Source organism: Grus americana, chromosome Z (assembly GCF_028858705.1).
Source record: "Grus americana isolate bGruAme1 chromosome Z, bGruAme1.mat, whole genome shotgun sequence".
Taxonomy (NCBI): domain Eukaryota; kingdom Metazoa; phylum Chordata; class Aves; order Gruiformes; family Gruidae; genus Grus; species Grus americana.
The window spans coordinates 64,232,055-64,250,714 of record NC_072891.1 but is presented as its reverse complement, the minus strand read 5'-3'; the positions used below and the strand labels follow the sequence as shown (position 1 = coordinate 64,250,714).

General features: G+C 41.2%; 1 protein-coding gene across 3 annotated transcripts in view; it reads left to right on the top strand.

Annotated features, from left to right (window-relative positions):
• Nucleotides 1–5,606: 5,606 nt before the first annotated feature.
• Nucleotides 5,607–18,660, top strand: part of EPB41L4A (erythrocyte membrane protein band 4.1 like 4A) — a 144,258-nt gene continuing 131,204 nt past the window's right edge. For 2 of the 3 annotated variants that reach the window (XM_054810160.1, XM_054810158.1), the window contains exons 1-2: nucleotides 5,607–5,714; nucleotides 5,978–6,313. In XM_054810160.1, the coding sequence (XP_054666135.1) occupies nucleotides 6,215–6,313 (99 nt within the window). In that variant the 5' untranslated portion in view covers nucleotides 5,607–5,714; nucleotides 5,978–6,214. The remainder of the gene's footprint in view (nucleotides 5,715–5,977; nucleotides 6,314–18,660) is intronic. The other variant, XM_054810159.1, reaches the window with a different exon arrangement.

The following is an 18,660-nucleotide window of genomic DNA, read 5'->3' as shown; positions in this document are numbered from 1 at the left end:
CCATCTCATCATAGCTGATGATAGATTATGTTCTCCAGAGAATGACTGCATTTTCTGCATTCAAGCTACAGCTAAAAAGGACTGCTTTTCCAAGAAGGACAATCCTTTGTACAAACTGTGTTAGAAAATATATAGGTTTTCAGATGATCCAAAACTTGAAATCTCACTGCATACTACAGCTGATATTATTTTAGTATAGATCTCACAATATTGGAAATCAGGTTAGCTATATGAGAATGGCAGCTTTAATTTGGAAACTGTATTTAAGGTTAGCATTGAATATCTCAGTCGTGAATGTGGCTGTAATATCCAGACATCAGAAGACAAACCAAATAAAGATCTAATACCTGTAAAAAAATTAGGACCTGACTTTTTTAAAATTAAGGTTCACAGTGATGAGTTTAATAAACTTTGTAACAGTAGTCACTAGCTTTCTCTATCAGAGCTTACTACACATCTTGTCTACATAAACACATTTTATGGGGGGAGACACTCCCTGTTAAAATGTTCATCTTAATTGGCATCTGTGTCACTTTAACTAGGTCTTGACTGGTTGCCTCCCTGAACTAGCTTGGAGTTCTGGCTGGGGGAATCCTCTCAGTCTGTTTGGCTTGCCTAAGCCATTGCTTAGGTTTAGTGTGTCTCTGGGTTTATTTCCATGGTGTGTGGAGGTCTAATGACCCTCTGGGAAACAGAACTGGGGATCTCTTGGCAATGATGCCCCCCAAAACTTGCATTCATAAAGTGGGGGAGAGGAAAAGAAGAGATGATAGTTACAGACAAGCATGGTTTCTGTTGTGTTTGGACAGCGTGGGGCTCAAACAACAGCAGATGGACTGCTTACCTGAGTTCCTTGTAATTTGCCAGTCAGCATGGCCAGCCTGTCTTTGGGATAAAAGATACTTCACCAATTCTATTCAGAACAACTGCCTTTTACAAGAATATGAGATTATATCTAGTGCCTTGGAACAGGCATAGCACCAGCTCCCTGGGCATGAAGGCTTTGGTACATCATTGCTCATTGTCTTACCCCAAAGATAGACTTCTGAAGCTCCTCTAATGTGGTAGGAAAGAGTGCAGTAGTTTCAAGACAATAATCTTCTCATTTCTGTGCTTGAGTAAGGATCTACTCAGCCCTGTTTTACTAAGAAAGGTGAGTTTATCCATTAGGTAGTATTCTTTGAAAAAGATATGCTTTTCTCCACAGGAAGCTCACCTCCTAAATGTCCACAGATCATCATACTCTCTATTTTTCTGCCAGTTGGGGCCACAAGACACCAATACAAATTGTCAGAACATGACTTAAAGTCCTGATGAGAATGTATTTTTTTTGCTCTTGGTAAGTTTAGTTGTTACATCTTGCCACCCAATTATCTTTACTATTAAAACATATTTAAGTTTGCCAAGGGAGCTGAGCATAAGCAAAATAAAACAGGATCATCTGGTTCTTCTTTGCATAGGGGTAACTTGTCAAAATCTTGACAGAGACTCTAAAACCACATCACACACAAAATTAGGTTCAATAAACAGTAGCTAAAGACAGATTTTTTTCTTGCTTTCATGGAATTATATAGATTTTACAGTTTCTTGTTTTAGCTCTATAGTTTACAATAAATATTCTGAAAGCTTTATTTTATATTTTTGGGTGGAGGAAGTATATTTAATTTCATGTTTTCTTTATTAAAAAGTCTGAAAGTGAGAGATGCTTATGATTTCTTTAATTATTAAGTATGTGTTTGCAGTGCTGCAATCTTCTAGGGTCTTGTTAAACAAGCAAACAAAAAGAACAACGGATTTTTACTCATTGACATGTCAATCCAGAGGTCTTCAAGGTGTTTATTGCTGTAGAAGTACCAATAAATTTAATTAGCTGTTCAAGTGTACTTTGGGGGCTTTTAAGTTTTTTTTCTCCCCTGATTATCACTGAGTTATAGATCTGAATATTGGTCTTAATTTAACATTTCTCATATTTAAATGGTCTTGACTGGCATGTCTTACTTTAAGGGCTCTCTAAGTGTATTGCAGAGAGTATAATGTCAAGTCACTACATTTTTTGGAGGAAATACAAAACTGATTGTTACTGTGCAGTGGATGCATATGTGTGCGATGTGTAATAGTAACACAGGGTCTGGAGAAATCATTAGATGATAGCATCCATGAGTGTGTTTTAAGTAAAACCTTTATTAGTGAAGTAAGAAATGTGAATTCATGCACATTTGTAACTCACTCAAACTTCAGCCTCCGAATGCTGTAAAATGCTACGTGGAAATGATTCTTGTTCCATTGCCTGCTTTGGTCCTCTTTTTGGGTGGAAAAGGCACAACTAAGTATAGGTCTCAATAGCATGTTGAACATCTGGAGAACCTCACTGCAGACATCCGAGGGCAGTGATGTATGGGCAGGTGGGAACATGGGCAGTGCCGTGCTGCTGCAGGAGTTGTACTTCATTTTTCCTGTAAACACCCCAGACTCTACCAGATTAAACCTGTTGAACAGTATTTTTGGTAGGATTTTTTTTCTTTAACGTAAGATGCATTCAGGGTTGTACATACAGTCCAGAGGGTATGTGTTGTTGCTTTCTGTTTTCATTTTAAACCTCTTGCATTAGGTCTCAGCGCTGTTCTCTGCTCACTGTGTGAGTGGGGAGCTGAGTCCAGGAGATTTGTCTTTATATAAGGAGGAAGATGAAGAGGTTGCTCTGCGGCTTGCTTTAACTTTTCACTTGTCCTCTGGAAGCACTGGATAAGATATAGAAATTGCATCTCTACAGATCAGTAAGTAACAGTGATAGGTAAGTGATAGTCATAATGGCTAAAGCAGGTCATCACACCTCTTACTACATGTTCAACTACCATCAGCAAACATTTGCCGGCAAAACTGTGTAAAAATTAGTGAGAAACCAGATATGCTAACCTCTTCCCTTTGGGCAGTTAGTCTCATTGCTGATATGTTAGTATATAGATGTAGGTCACTTCATATATAGAAATCCTTGTGCTTAGTGTCTTGTTTATACGACCACATTAAATATACTTGATTACAGCTAAAATGGAACATTTTAATGAAGGTGTACTGAATCGTCGTGGCTGCAGTGAATTGCACTGGGTACCTCATCACACAGGCAATGGACAAAAATGCCTTTATGCCCCATTCCTGTACTTACATGCTTGAATTAAACATGTCCATAAGTGTTTGTGTGATGAGAGCTTATGTCAGCAAATTTTCCTTTGCGGTGCTTGACCTGTGTTTTTTCTTGTAGGGAGAAGTAAAAAGGAGCTCAGTTTCCTAATGGATTAGGAAAACAGATGACTATCTTATGTTTCTCACAAGTTGTGAGCTGGCGAGATACTTGAAATACTGAGGCAGGGCTGATCTTATGTAGTATGGACCTCCAAGCAAAGCTTGGGCCCTACATTTTTGCACCTATAAATAATAGTTGTTTTGCTTTCCTGAGCTCCTCGGGGCTCATACTGGTTCATAGCATAGATGCCATCCCCTCTTCCCCTGCCTTCCTGGCTAATTTCTCATTTTTTCAGTCCAGGACCCCCTCCCAGGTTTTTACCTCAATAGTAGGTTCTGGTACTGCTGCTGAATCAGCAGCTAGCTGTTGGCAGTAGCTGGTTAGGAAATAAGTTCATATGTTAATGGCCCTGTGCTTCAAACACTGGGATCAGCTGAACATGAGTGCATATTTTATATATTCCCCGTGGACCAATCAGCTAATGTGCAGTAGCATGAAATGGATCTTCAGAAACAGAAGATATGAAATAATTCACTTGGACTGCTTATAACCCAGACTAGTCTTGATTTAAACTGCTCAGCTGTGGGATTGTGATGTAGCTATATAAGCCATTTTAAAATGATAATTAAAGGTTTTAAAACAGGTTTTGAGTTCACTGAGCCCTCCCTCTCACTTGATTAATCAGTGATTTATACATATATAATGACTTTAACTGACTTAGGGGGTAATTTATGTCATGATGTGCATGATATATGGATTTAAACAGACTAAAGAGAGGGAAAAAAGAACCATCTGTTGTCTAGAAAACCGTCCGCTGTCAGAAGGATTCAAGAACCGTGTTTGAAAAATGTGTTTAGAAAACCAGGAATAAATTTATCTAAATTTTTTGTACTGTCTGGATGACATTCTCATCAGGTATATGTTGCCCAACAACAAAGGTTAGGAACTTGAATTTTTAAGCTTTTACAAGACTTCATATTCCGTAAGTTGTTCAAAGCCTGTATTTTTTATGAAAATATATAACATCTTTTGTCCTGATTTTCACAGTGATCATGGAACACTGTTTTTCCAGCTACTGGATGGATACAGAAATCCTAACACCCCACTGCCCAAGCTTACACACTACCTGGACCAAACAAGAAAATGGAAGTGACATTTCCTGGGAGTAGCAGGGTTTTATTTAGGGCAGGCGGTTAAAAGCAGAGGTATCAATCTCCATGCCTACGCACCTAGTAGAGTTTGTCAAGTGAGAAATCTCCTTGTGCCCCTCTCTTATGCAATATGAGCAAGTTAGCTATCATAAGAAAAACATTTATGCATATTCTTAAATTTGCACATGCAAACTTTGTATGATCTTCAATAGAACGACTCATGCATGCAAAATCAAGCAAATGCACAGGCACTTGTGGGATCAGGGCTTAACTTTCTGCCTGAGGGGGAAAACTCATAGAATATAGATATGTGCAGCAATTAAAATACAAAGGTGGACTGGTGTGTGCTCCAGAAACGACAGCAACTGGAAAGGCAGTTGCAAGTTCTTTTATGTTCTTTCTTTTTTTTTTTTTTTTTGGTACTACAGGGTTGTTGGTTTTTAAACTAAATATATCTGTAGCAAGCTCAGTATTTAACAGCATGCTGGAAGAGACATTTCATGCCAAGGCTACTTTTAAAGTCACCCTCTCCTGGACCCTCAGCGGTGTCTCCTGAAGCCCTTCCCCGCGAAGTACGGAGACAAAACTCGGTCCCCGACCTGACACCCTTCGGGGAGCACCGCCGACCCAGCCCGCCGCCGGTCCACGGGGCAGCGCGGCCCCGGCGCCCCCTACGGCCGGCAGCCCAGCAGGGGTCAGTGCTGCCGCGGCGTGCGGGGCCGTGGCCGCCGGGGGGGGGGCGGGGAGCAGCGGTGGCAGGAGCCGGAGAGCCCGAGGGGGCAGACCGGGGACCAAGACCGGGACCTGGACCTGGACCGGGACCATCGCCCCCGCCCCACCGCCGGCAACCGCAACCGGCACAGCTGAGCCGCCGGAGGGGGCAGCGAGGGTCCGGCTTCCGGACCTGGGATGCCGGTGGTGTACTGTGACATGGGGAGCGGTGCCGCGGGCCGGTTCGCGTGCTGCGCTGGTACTGGTGCCGGCGGGCGGGGCGGGCGGGAGCGGAGGAGCCAGCCCATGGGCGGCGGCGGCTCCTCGGCCGGGCAGGTGCCGTTTGCCGGCCTCCGTCTCAAAGCCGCCCCGGTCCGCCGCCCGCCCGCCCCGCGGAAGCCCTGCGCAGCTGACAGCAGGAGGCGGCCGGCGGCTGCCCGGCGGCTGGGTCGCTCCCGGCGCCGCTCCCCCCGATCCCTCCGCCCCCGCCGGGGGAGGAGGTGAGCGGCTGCCGGCGCCCTCCCTACATGGCCGCGGGCAGCCGAAGGACGCCAGCCCCGCGCCCGCCGGGCACCGCAGCCGCCCCGCTCCACTAACAGGGTCCGCGGCTGGAGGTAACGTGCTCGTCGGGCGGAGACCCCCCACCCGACCGCGGCGGCGGAGAGGGCTCCCCCGCCGCCCGGTCCTCCACACAAAGAGGAGGCGCGGAAACGTGCGCGGACGGGGCGGGGGACAGGGCGGGTGGGGTGGGCGGCTCGGTACCTCCCCGGGGCGGCAGCAGCGGGGGAGCCGTCGTGACAGCCAGCCGCGGGCGAGGGCTGCGCCCTGGGCTCCTTCCTAAAAAGCCGCCGGTCTCTTTCCTCTCCCTTTCCCACAGGGAGCGCACGACGCCCCCGGTAGAGGCTCTTCCGCGGGATGGCGGCGGCGGCGGAGGGCCGTCCCGTGGGGCTGGGCGCTGCGCCCTAGCAGCTGCCGGCCTCCAGCCGCTGCGGCGGGGCGCGGACCCGGGCGCGGACCCGGGCGCGGCCCAGCCCCGGCTGCGCCTTAGCCCCTCTCCGCCGCCGCTCGGGGCTCTGCCCGCCTCCCCGGCCCGTCCCCGGCCATCGCAGCAGGCATGGGCTGTTTCTGCGCGGTCCCAGAGGAATTTTACTGCGAAGTTCTGCTCCTGGACGAGTCCAAGCTGACCCTGACCACCCAGCAGCAAGGCATCAAGGTAAGGGCGGCCGGCGGGGTTGCGGGATGCGCTGGAGGAGAACCCCCGGGCCGGGCTCCGCGCCGTGCGGTGCGGCTGCCCGGCGGCGTCCGTCTCCTCACCGCGTGTCGGTAGCCGGGAACGGAGCGGCGGTAGGAAAAAGGGTTTTTGGGGTCCCGCGGGAGGAGAAGAAAATAATTTCGTAACTTTCGTTGCGGTCGCGCAAGGGACAGATGAATGAGGAAGACGCGTGCCGGTGGGGTAGACGTGGCTTTGGGGACTTGACTTTGAGATACTCGTTTAAATGAGCAGGTGCCGATCACTCGGGACAGTCGGCACAAGTATTTTTTTGTACATGCTACCAGAAAAAAAAAAAGGAAAAGGCTGCTGTGTACACGGGCTGTTGAGCACCAGTGTTGAGTCACTCCCCTCTGCTTCTGCCTTTGGCCGCTGCTCCCTGCCGTGCCCTTCCCTGGAGCTGCTCGCCTCTCCGGGGAAAAGGCCGCTGGCATCGGGGCAGAGCCGGGCGCCGCCCCCCGGCCACCGGGGGCGGCAGACCAGCAGCTCCCCCGCGGAGGGGTGAAGGTCTAGCCTCCGCTCCAGCCCTGTGGCCAGTAGCCTGGTCGGTGGGAAAAGCGCTTGCCCTGCTGCAGCACGCTCGGCGCGGATGAGGTCTTCAAAGTAGTCATCTGCCAAACGTTAATGAGCCCTGACAGAGTATATGAAAACTGAGATTTTTTTCTGAAGGCCCTTAACTTGGTCCTGTTTGGTTAAGCCTGATGACAGCAAGTGGCATGTTTCAGACGCTTGAAGCTGCCGTTCAGAAAGCCGGGGACTTGAATTTATTAGCAACATAAGAACATGGTTTCAGTGTTGGATCAGAAAAAAAGAAAAAGAAAGAAATCAGTTCTTCTAAAACTTATTCTTGGAAAGGGCTAATCTATTTTACCTAAAAGTCTGCATGCCTGTATGTTTCAGCTTGAATAATTAAAGTTTGGTGAAGCAACTGGGAAAAGGAAAACCCAAAGCAAGGGAGAGGGAGTCTGAATTTAACAATATAATTTTAACTATAATCTGTGGCACTACCAGCTCTACATGTATTGAGAACTATCAAGCTTTGCTGAATCAACTGCCTGCAAATAGGCTCATAAATCCATGCTTAGCACAGAGGAGTAAGCAAATCAGTGTGACGCTGGAATTCAGTACCTATGTAGGGTCTTTGAAGTCTAACTTTAGACACTTCTGAAAAACTTACCTTTATCTGTGCACATGTGGGTACGTATGCTATGCATGCATATTGCCTTGTAAATGTGCAGTCGCAGAAGAACTATATTAAAAGAATAATCCACAGAGATAGTCCTACTTCATGGTTAGCTTCATGAATCCAGACCCTGAAAGGTGACAGGTTTGTGCAGCATCTAATAAAAATTAATGTCCCATGGGAAAGAAAGGGTCTGAAGATGTAACTTCTTTATAAGAATGTGTGACTTACAGTGTTGGGAACCATCTAATTTAGGATGAGGGTGTGGTTTCCTGCCATTCTTAGCGTGATCTGAATGTGGCATGACGCTAAAGATTTCACCCCTTCCACCTGCTCCTTCTCTATCTTGAATCTAGCCATGGAGCAGTCACAGGGTCAGTTGGAACAGTGTGTGGATCTGAGAGAAAAGTAGTGGTTTGTTAACATTTTGGGGTAGGCACTGACACTTCACAGCAGGGAACTTTAGGGAGAGGAGAATCTCTCTCTCTTTTTGCAGCAGTCTGTTTGTTTTGGGTTTTTTTTAAGATTAAATTTGTATAATGTGAAACCACACCCCAGCACTGTAGCTCCATGAACCTTTGAAAACCTACAGAGAGGAACTGCAATAGCTCTGCCCTAGTCAATGGTTTCCACCATTGTTTTTTCCCTTGCCTTTGTACTTGCACAAGTGTTTGTGCAGCTGCATCTGAAGAGCAGCGCATGTCCAACTACTGGTTTTCCTTTTGCTAGGTTAGTCTTCAAATGGGTCAGTGCCCTGATATGCTTCGCAGCTGGAGGAGGGCAGAGCTGGGTCTTTCAGCTGAGTGCTGGCTTATGTCATTTTAAACTGCTCAGAGGGCATTTGTGTTGTTTTTATTCTCCAGGTTTCAACTGAAGTTATATCATTATTTCTTAGTGAAACAGAACTTAAAATATGTCATGTTCTGTCATTCAGCACTTTAACCTTGGAATATGAATGTTTTGCTTTAATTCTTTTGTTAGCATGTACACATCTAAAAATGCAGAGTCTCATATTTGTTTTTATAGAATTTCATCTTTGGCACTGAGGTATAGATTATAAATGTTCTTATCTATTTTATTTTAAAACAAAGATTTCCTTAGAACTTCGGATTCTGTATGTGATCTTTTGTCTTCACACTTTTATTGGGTTCACAGCTACACACGAAACATGTTTTTAGGTACTCTTTCACAAATCTTGAACAAGGTATTACAAAAGCAGAGATTTTAGGTGGTTATACAAGCAACTTTGTTCCCTTCTTTTTCCACAAGTAGATGCATATCTGCTAGAAATAAAACCCACAACTTAATAGCTATTTACTGTCTATCTACTTGATATTAGTGGATTTAGTCTTATTTGCTTTGGAAGGTGGAAGACTGAGCTCTGTGACTGTAGGAGTTCTAGGCAAATTTGTTTCTTCAGTGAATCTGGAATAAAGCCATGAAGTAAATACTTGTTTCTGAACTGATGCAGAGTTTTGAAGATGCATTGCTTAGTTTGCATGGTAGTTATTTCTGGCTTGCTATGCTATATGCAGCAAAATATGTAATTTTTGAATTACTGTTTTTATTAACACATTCTTGGTACTACAGTGGGCTTTAAGTTGTACTTCAGATTAAAACAGTGAGCAGAGGTGGCAGAAGACTAAGACTTTGAGTGCAATTTAGAGATATGTGTCTCTCTGGATTTCAGAGAGCTTGTTAGAGAAAGGAAAGGATTGTTTTTTTCTGGCTCCTAGTGGGGAAGCTGAGGTGCAAAGATGTCAAGTGACTTTTCCAAGCTTGTGCAACAGGTCAACATCAGAGCCAGGAATAAAGTTCCCAGTGCTCTAGGCTGGTAGCAGCTGACCAGTCCGCCGTGGGCCATGCTGTCTGGAGGGGTTTATGATGATCTCTTCCTTGTAGTTGCTCAAACTGACTTTTGCTTCTCATAGTTTGTTTCTGTTTTCCCACTGTTACCAGTGCTGTTCTTCCTTTCTATCTTCATGGTTTAAGGTCAGAACACTGTTGTGTGAAAATGTGGAAGCTGGCTCTCCAGCCTTCAGGTTTACAGCAGGCTGGTTAAAGGTAGGTAATCAGGAAAGGCCATCAAATGCATCATAATCTCAATTTTTATGTTTCATTATTAACTGTGAGAAATATTTTGGAGAGTACATGTTTTGAGATAATAAAGCAATGGCAGTTGTTAGTCCAAACAATTTTGGATTAAAAAAGACTATTCACTGGGTCTGGTACAGTTTGCCTAATCAAGGTATATGGTCTCAGATTGGGGCAGCTTTTCCTCTAAAAAGGATGTTCAAGATGCCAATTAAGAAATAGGCTTTTAGCAGACTTTTGCCACAAATGTGATAAGAATCAGCTGTTAACTGTAAAACAATCGCTTTTCCAGGATTGTTACTTTGACTCATCTTCACATAGATTAAACAATAACTTAGGCATTGTCGTGGTACGGTACTACCTTCTAATTAGGTATAGCTTATTTGCTGATGTCACAAGACATGCCAATAGTGTTTTGACATGATACCTGACTGATGGGTTATGGGCATTACATATTTTGACTCTGTTAAGAACTGGAGTAATTGTCCTCGCGGAAAGAGATTGGTGTGCCTTGTTGCACAGACTTGTTATTGGAGATCACCTCTGTGTGCTCTTAGAAATGACTGCTATGAAGTCTATTTGTGATTAGCTGTTTCAGAAAGAACAGTCATCCTGTAATGTGTATGTAACAGGAATTTAACAACCTTTTTACTTACCTTTCTTGAAAATATAATTTGAGGTAAATGTTTGTTTCCTTTTTCCTGAAGAACTTAAAAATATTATGAAACATCTCTGGTTTATGTTTGTATCTCTTTGATTGGAATAAAGTTCTTCAAAAAAAATCAGCTACTGCTCCAGTGAACAAGCTTGCTAATTAGTCTTAAGGCATCTGGTCATTGCACTTTTGAAGTATTCCTTGAAATTCCTCTCTGAGTGCTATTTTTGTGCTAAGTCCTATTTATTTTGACATGCGTGATGGGCCAACAGCAAAGTTTCATTATAATAGAAGTGATGCATAGGATAGATATGCTAATTCTTCCTGGAAGACTCCGTTTACAGTGTGTGTTCTGTAGCATTATTTTATTAGGTAGTACCATCTAATAGTGATACTCTAGCCACCATACCAGTTACCTGCTATGTTAAGGTGTTGGTACTTCTGTGACACAGAAAGCTGTCTGGCCCTCCATACAGAGATGCATTTCATGGTTGGTAAGCTACCCTTACAGGTCAAATCTCTGTCTCCAAAGAAACTGTGTGTTTTTTATCTGGCAAATAAGCAGACAGATCTTTCTTCGTGATGATTTACTGAGAATTTAACAAAATGAGATCCAACAATCTAAATGCAGGCTTGTGTATCTCAACATGATTTAAAAAATAAACAAAAAGCCACACACACAAAAATATCTGAAGTAGTGAGTGACTGAGGTTAGGAACTGTGTTAAATGACTTGATACATAAAAAATATGAGTGGGTTCATCAGAATATGACATATGTTGTTAAGAAACTTACAGAATAATTGACAATATGGTTTAGTGTGATACATAGAAATAGAAATAGCTAAATACACAATTTCTTAGAAAGTTTTCTGGGGGTTATTCTGACATTATTCTTTTTTCACTCCCCAGTAAAGGTGGTGGGTGGTTTTGGTTTTTTTTGGGGGGGGTGATGGTGTTTGGGTTTTTTGTGGGTTTTTGTTTTTTTTTTAATCTGAGCAGTTCAAAATGTGCCAGGCTTCATGCCTTCAAAATTTACTATATACAGAAAATGTGGGGTGCACTTTCAGATTAACCTAATTTAGCTCTAGGGACTCCAAGGAGTCAATATGGGAATGGTATGCTCCTGTTTTTTTCCCTGGTGAAAATGCTTAATGAATGCACATGTCAGCAGGAAATACAGCTCTATGAATAGAAAGATCTTACATTTTGTTAATTATTCTAATTGAGAGTTGACATTAAAAGTCAAATTGGTAGTAATTTGCTGAGTGAATATGGAATGTGTTTTTTTAATAGTGACTTCCGTTGTTTTATACTTCTACATTTTTAAAAAAGGAAAGCATCTTACTGTGGGAAATTTTCTCAATTATGCAGGTATACTATTTCAGAAATCCTAAAAATCTTTTTAATGGTAGATTGCAGTTGCTTTCTACCTACGGTGATTTGCTTACCACCTACAGTAATTACTAATATGTAATATCAAAATTCAAGCATATTAAAGCATGTTCTTTACTTTTCCCTGTTTGGTATTGATTAATAGATACTTTCAAGGCCGATTCTTCTAGATATTCAGAATATTGTTTTGAAAAGAATAGTTGATAAAAAGTGAATTGGCTAAAAGGACAGAATCTTGAAATACAGCTTTTTTTTTTTTTAAACACTGAAAACAGTATTTAGAAAAAAAGATACCATTCTAAGTCTTGTTGGCAACCTCATAATTTATTTTCTTTACAAAGCTACAGTTTTCTGTTATGCGTACATATTTTGCACAGCAGCAGGGAAACTAAGTAGATAATATTGTCAAGCTCCAAGTGTAAATAAGTATGTTTTCTTTAATGTTGTAGATGCAAGACATCTAAGGATTGTTTGTAACAAAAGGAACAAAAAAAATTTAACAAAAATGTGAATTAATGATACTCCATAGCATTTCCATATTAGAAAGATGCTGTTCTTTCTTAAATTTCTATTATGGGTATAAAATAGTCATCTGATGGCACACTGAGTACAAGATGGTGCATGTGGAATTGTTCACTCTTTCGGTCCTCTAGAAATGGACTGAAATAGTGCACAATTCTAGTTAAAAAAGAATGAAAGTAACAAAAGGGCTCATGAACCTTGCTGTTAGCTACTTCTCAAAATTACTGTCACATATTTGAAATAGATTACTAATTTCACCAGTACCTTTACAGATGAGACCAGCAATTTTGAATACCCCAGGGGATAACCATAAAATAAATGAACATTGAGACACTTTATTTTCCCTAGGTACACTTAACTAAATTAATGAAACCAGCATGACAGCAAGAAGGAAATCCATTAACTTTTAAATGAACTTACCTCTTAGTCGACCTGAGGTTTGAGCAATAATATTGTCAGAGGGGTCTGTTTTGCTGGTTTCAATGAGCAATAATTTCTTAATATAACCAGGGCAAACGTAAGCTGTGTGAGGTGGCCTTTTTATTAAGCGCTTTTGGATTTCTGTAACTTGGACTGAGCATTTCTTACATTAGAGTATTTAGTATAGTTAAATACCATCTGGTGATACTTTATTCATTTTAGTTTATTAAAGTTCTTAGTTTATTAAAATTTAACTGCAGAATCGCAACCCTTCCCCTTAGGAAAGAAAACTGACAAAAATTTCCATGTAATGTGAGGGGAACTCTTGAAGAGACTGAATAATTTGAATGGTGCTTCAGAAAGAGAATTTCATTAAGAAGCTATAATTTTATGTCACTTCACACTACAAAATATCTGTTGCCAAGATGGTGTTGAACATGTATGAGAAAAGGAGAATGGTCATGTTGCATCATTACTAATATCCATATTTGTGGTAGAAAGACGAGAGATTACGGATGCATTCTCCTTTCTTCATTCTTGTCAATTTTTTTTTTTATTTTATCTAAATTCTTATTTTCCTCAAGAGGATTTCATTTTTGTAATGATAGAGCAGTTTTATTAGCTGCATTTTACTCAGAAGTGAGATCTTTGCAAGTGAATATTCATGTTTCAGTATCTGGGTAGAATTTTGCAGTCTGCATTTTTAGGTACACATTTTAGATACTCTCTTTTTGACCAGATCTTGTGCTTGCTACATACCAGTTTAATTTCATAGTTTAAAATGAAGACTGTAATTTCAGTATTGATGGTGCTTTTGTTCCCACTTCTTTCTTTGCATCCTCTGTTGGGGGTGGTTGAACACTGTAGGCACTAATGTCAAAGGGACGTGCTTGGGGTCAAGCCATGGTATTATTTAGAAGTGGAAAGCCAACAGAAACATTGCAAAATGAGAACTCTGCTGCTTTTGTTTTGCTGCAGCATTAAGAGGGGAACCTGCCTGTTTTGCCAAGTGGGAAATGTGCTTTTTTAATCTCTGATAGAAGGCTGTATTGCTTGGTTTGTGACCATAAATACTGGGGTTTTTTAAAGCTAAAATTTCAATATCACCTTAAACATACCATACCTTGTTTTGCTTGTTACCCCACTGGTCAGAAGTAGACTGTGCTTAGTGACTCTGGGAGGCAGGTGCTTACCTATAAGAAAATGGGTTCGGTGTGAGGTATATAAGGGAACACAGGCAGCAGTAATCACACAGCCAGTGGATTTGCACTCTTTATTTGAGGAAAGGAAAAGAAAAACAGTAGTACTGGGGAGGTTAGAAATTGAGAGAGAGAGAAAAACATTTGGGAATATGAGTGAGAGAGGAAAATAAATGCAGTGGTGAACTTTCCAGAGCTGGAAAAAAGACACCTCAGTAGTTGCTTTGAATTGACAGTACAAATCATCATTATTGAAAATAACAACTAGAATTTAAAATACTCACAAAGGGATTTTTTTATCATTCTTCATGCTAATCTTTAGTAAGTTGAATGCATCATTAACCTATAGTACCAGGAGTGTTATATTAAAGCTTGGTTGTTAGAAGTCTCAGAGGCTTGTATGGATTCATTTTAAACAAACCCTTCTTTCTCACTGAATGTTTTTATTCTGTCTTGGTGTTATGTGAGGGAAGAGCATACAAGTGGCAAACCCTCCCTCCTACAGGTATTTGTACCAGTTATGTTTAGTAAGGGGAATCCTTTACAATCTGTGAAATCCAACTGCTGCTTCCACCTACACTTAAAATATATAATGAAGTCATTATAGTCATGGATAAGTTACTAATGTGGAGGAAAAAGTGGACTATATTTTGTATGGTTCATGTACTTATTTATTTGTCAGTTTTTACCTTTTAAACTTTGCAGGGTTACAGATGGCTTTCTATAAGCCAGACAAGAAGACACTCTGTCTTCCCGTAGTTCTTGAAGTTTTGGGTATGTGGGTAAAATCTGTATGTGGTTGAGTGAGCCAGTTTGATAATAAGTGGCTCAGCACTTTACTGTCTTTCCTGTGTTCTCAGGAAAATGAGAACTGAATGCACTGAGGGATAAATTCTTTGGCTGTGTGAGACAGAATGCCTTTTAGCAATGGAAAAGGAGGATCTTTTATATCTCAATTGCATGAAAAGTATTTGGAAGGCAGAAAATGGCAGTTTCCCTATGTAATTAGTGGTAAAATTTGGCATGGCTACTAATGTATGTAAGCACATGCTTTAACACTTTGCAGAACCAAGGGCAGTTGAGCATCTTGCAGGACTGAGCCAGAAGAAAGATCATCCAGATAAAAAACATGGGACCTAGTTCTTGTTTTCCACATACTATAATGCACTGTAAGTTCTCATTTGTCTTAGAATAGGCTATTTGTAGTGTCACCAAAAATATTTTCTATCTACAGTAATATCCACTTCTTATTTGTTAAATATCAAAGATCTAGTTTATTATTAATCTTTTAAATAAATTAAATATGGAAAAATTACAGTTCTGGTTTTGGTTCATCAGTTTTATTCAGATTCACAGTGTCACAGTGTAAAAAATTGCAACAAACTTCTTTTGTATTTGGTGGATGAATGGTGGCTAGAAGGAATGTAATGGGGTTTAGTTCTTTTTCCCCTCAGAATACGAGAACAAGAGTTGCCTTTATAAGGGGCTACATTCACAACCATAAGGGAAAATACACTTTTTTTTTTAATGCCATGCATGAGTACCACAGGAAACTCATGAAACTAGCTACTCAGAATTAAAAAAAAATGAGGAAGAACACTTAGGTGAGTAATGAGGAGTGAGTTCAGCACTGACTTAAAGCAAATGGTTAGATAATGGTTAGATATTCCTTCTGAAAAGAAGTAACCTCTGAATATTGGTATGACTCGTAATATGAAAGCAGACTCTCCACATCTTCCTACCAAGGGCATCTTAAACTGTCCTCAAAAGTAGCTGGTGTTGGCCTATACCAGAGACAGAAGAACACCGTGTTAGGCCTTGCCTCTGCTCTAATTCTGTTTAAATGGTGTTATCTATTTGCCTAAGGTATAAAAGATGGCTGTTGTTTATAAAGTAGTGTAATCTTCTCATCAAGGCTGTTGAAGGGAAAGGAAGTCACGTGTCAGAACCAAATGGGACTGGAAAGCCATGACTGCTACTACTTTTTCAGTTTTTGTTCATGCTGAGGAACCGTCAGATTCTCGTTTCTTGTGGTTTTCTGTGGCCATGTCTGTACTACCTGGGAAGACAATATAAGGGAGTTCAAGGAGCCCACTGCATCCTGGGCTGTGTGGTGCAGCTGGCCACATCTGCGCTGTGTTGCGCACAGCCTAGACCTCCCCCTTTGGGAGTCCTTTGAAGTCTGTTTGATGCTGACAGACAATCTTTTGTCTGTATGGTTGGCTTGTTTATTCAATATGCCAGAATAAAGGAAGGTGAGTCTCAGACTATCATAATTCTGATTGTCATAGCATGACTGTAAGGGGTGAGTGATATATATTGGGGTGCTTTGAAGGCACATGCATTGCTGGGTAATGTTGAAGGCTGGCTTGAATGACTGAAGCCAAACTGTTTATATTGGGGACCATGCAGCAAATTATCCTGACAACTATGTCTGGATCTCCATTCACAGGAAATTAGGACACTTTATAAGGGGTCATGGGAGAACGGTAGCCTGAATTCAGTAGTGGTGATCAGGAGAAAAAGGCCCTGGGCAAATGAAGGAGAGATGCAAATTGACAGCATGGTTACGCTTGCAAAAAACTTTGCTCGTATCGCTGTTTCCTCTGCGAAAGAAAGGAAGAAAGCCACAAGACCTTGTAGTGGAACCTTTTGAAGAGGTGTGTGAATGTCCTGACTTGCCCTCAGCTTTTTAGGTTTAAATTTCATTGGCTGCTTTGGGTAGGGGAAAAGAGAGTGGGCTTGAAGGTGTTTTAATATTTTCAGGAGGGAATAAAGCTCTTAAGTTCAAAAGATCAAATGTTTTGCCTCTGTTTTGAAGTGGTCAGATTCTTCAGCCATATTCTTCCCCTTATTTTTTTTTTCTCTCTAAATGTCCCTAAGCAGGACCTAGATGTTCCAAAACACGTGACCATATGCCTTTTTTTCCTATATATAATATTTAAGTTGTCTGAACAGTTTTCTTTTCAGTGTGTACATTCTTCACCTGAAACATAGCAAGCTCTAAAGCTGTGGGATCATACTTGGAAACAAAAGCTTTTGGTGTCCTTCAAAGGTATCACATTCACATTTGTTCTGGATTATTTTGAGTAGTCTTTTGTTCTTCTGTGTTAAGGCTTGACAAACTATAGTGCCTTTAAAATCAAAAGGCATTTTTAAAACTAAAACCAAACTTACTCCAAAAAATGGAGTGTATTCTCTGCTCTCCCAATGCTCCAAATAGGTATGGATGAGATTTACTATTAAGAAAATGCTCTTGGCCTTGTGATTCCTTCAGCTGTTTCTCCAGTGTCCCTGGGCTGTTCCCACAAAAGCCAGTTCTCTTCCTCAGGCAGTGATTTGGTAATAATATTTCTTTTTCTTGTGAAAGCAACAGTGAGTTACCAAAGCCTTTCCCTGATTTGGTAATACTTGAAATTGTGGACCTGGTTTCAATTCCAATGAAGACAGTAGCTGTTTTGGTGTACTTTCACACCAACTTCAAGAGGAGCCAAATTGGACCCTTTTTTTTTTGTTTGTTTTTTGTGAGCAGGCTCAATTAGTTAATGATGACGCTGAAAATGAAATATGTTGGATCTTGTATGAAGATGTTAGATGTTTTTCACATCTTTCTACCTTTTAAATAAAAGTTAAACTTTTTCTTAGTCATCCTTGGCCTTTCACCAGCATTGAAATCTTGAGTCTGTTTAGAGCATGAAAGCTGTGTTTGTTGCTTTCATGACTGAATCTTTATTCCATGATCTTAGATCTGTTTTTTTCTCTTCTCCCACTTTCCTGAAAGAAATCTGCTGTAGAAGCATGTTTCACAAACTGTGTCCTGAAGCCTTTGTTCAAAGACAAACTGCCATGGTTGTTTACGATGTCTGCTGCCTTGTGAACAGATGAACAAAACTCAGCATGGATGTTCAGAAAAATAATAGGTTTATTTTTGATATTGCATGCGTTTCTGTACAGAAATTGGAGGGATCTTGTCATGATGAAGTTAAGTTTGGGGAGAAGAATCTATAAAATGTCAAAAGGAAAGAAATTCCTCACTACTTCCTTTCTTTTGTTGTAAATCTTTCTTTGTAGTGATTTGTCCCATTTGTGTTTTTGTAAGAGCTCAAAATTTTTACTGTGGCATGGAGAAACTCCAGAAGGCAGAAGTCCTGCGGGAAAGCATGCTTCTGACTAGCATACTTTGTTGAGAGAAGGTTGGATTGGGAGGGAATTAAACCACCTGTGTTGAGTTCACTGCAAATGAATGAAACTCAGCTTTTTGTTATAGATGTGATTTTTTTTTCCTGTTACATAGTCTGTATCTGAGCCCATGACGTTTGCTATTTTCTTGATTTTTTTTTTTAAATTTAAATTTTTTTTTTGTCCATGAGTATTATGTAGGTCAGGGTCAAAGCTTTGCAATAGGGCAGCATACAGAAATGCTTTTCTTGCTGTGTGTGACATACACGTAGTGTGCTTATGGAACCCTCCCTTCAAGAATATTAATCCAGAACTTTTGATAAGCAAATAACGCACCCACAGAAACTTCAAAATTAAAAGGGTGAGTGAAATTTTCTTCAGTATTATTTAATCCTACCATGTGTCTTCTCTTGATGATGATTCAAAACAACTAGATTTTTATACTCCTGCTCGACTGAAATTTAAGCATGCACTTGAAAAGTTACAAAAGTACAAGTCACTATTCATTACTGCATTCACCTGTCTTTCAAAGTTATATAAAGCTATGCCCATCTCCATGCTCAACTTGAGGTGATTTTACTGTGTGTGTTTGTATCTAATCCACCGGTGGATTGATGTAGTTCTATTGAAATTGGTGGAGTTCCT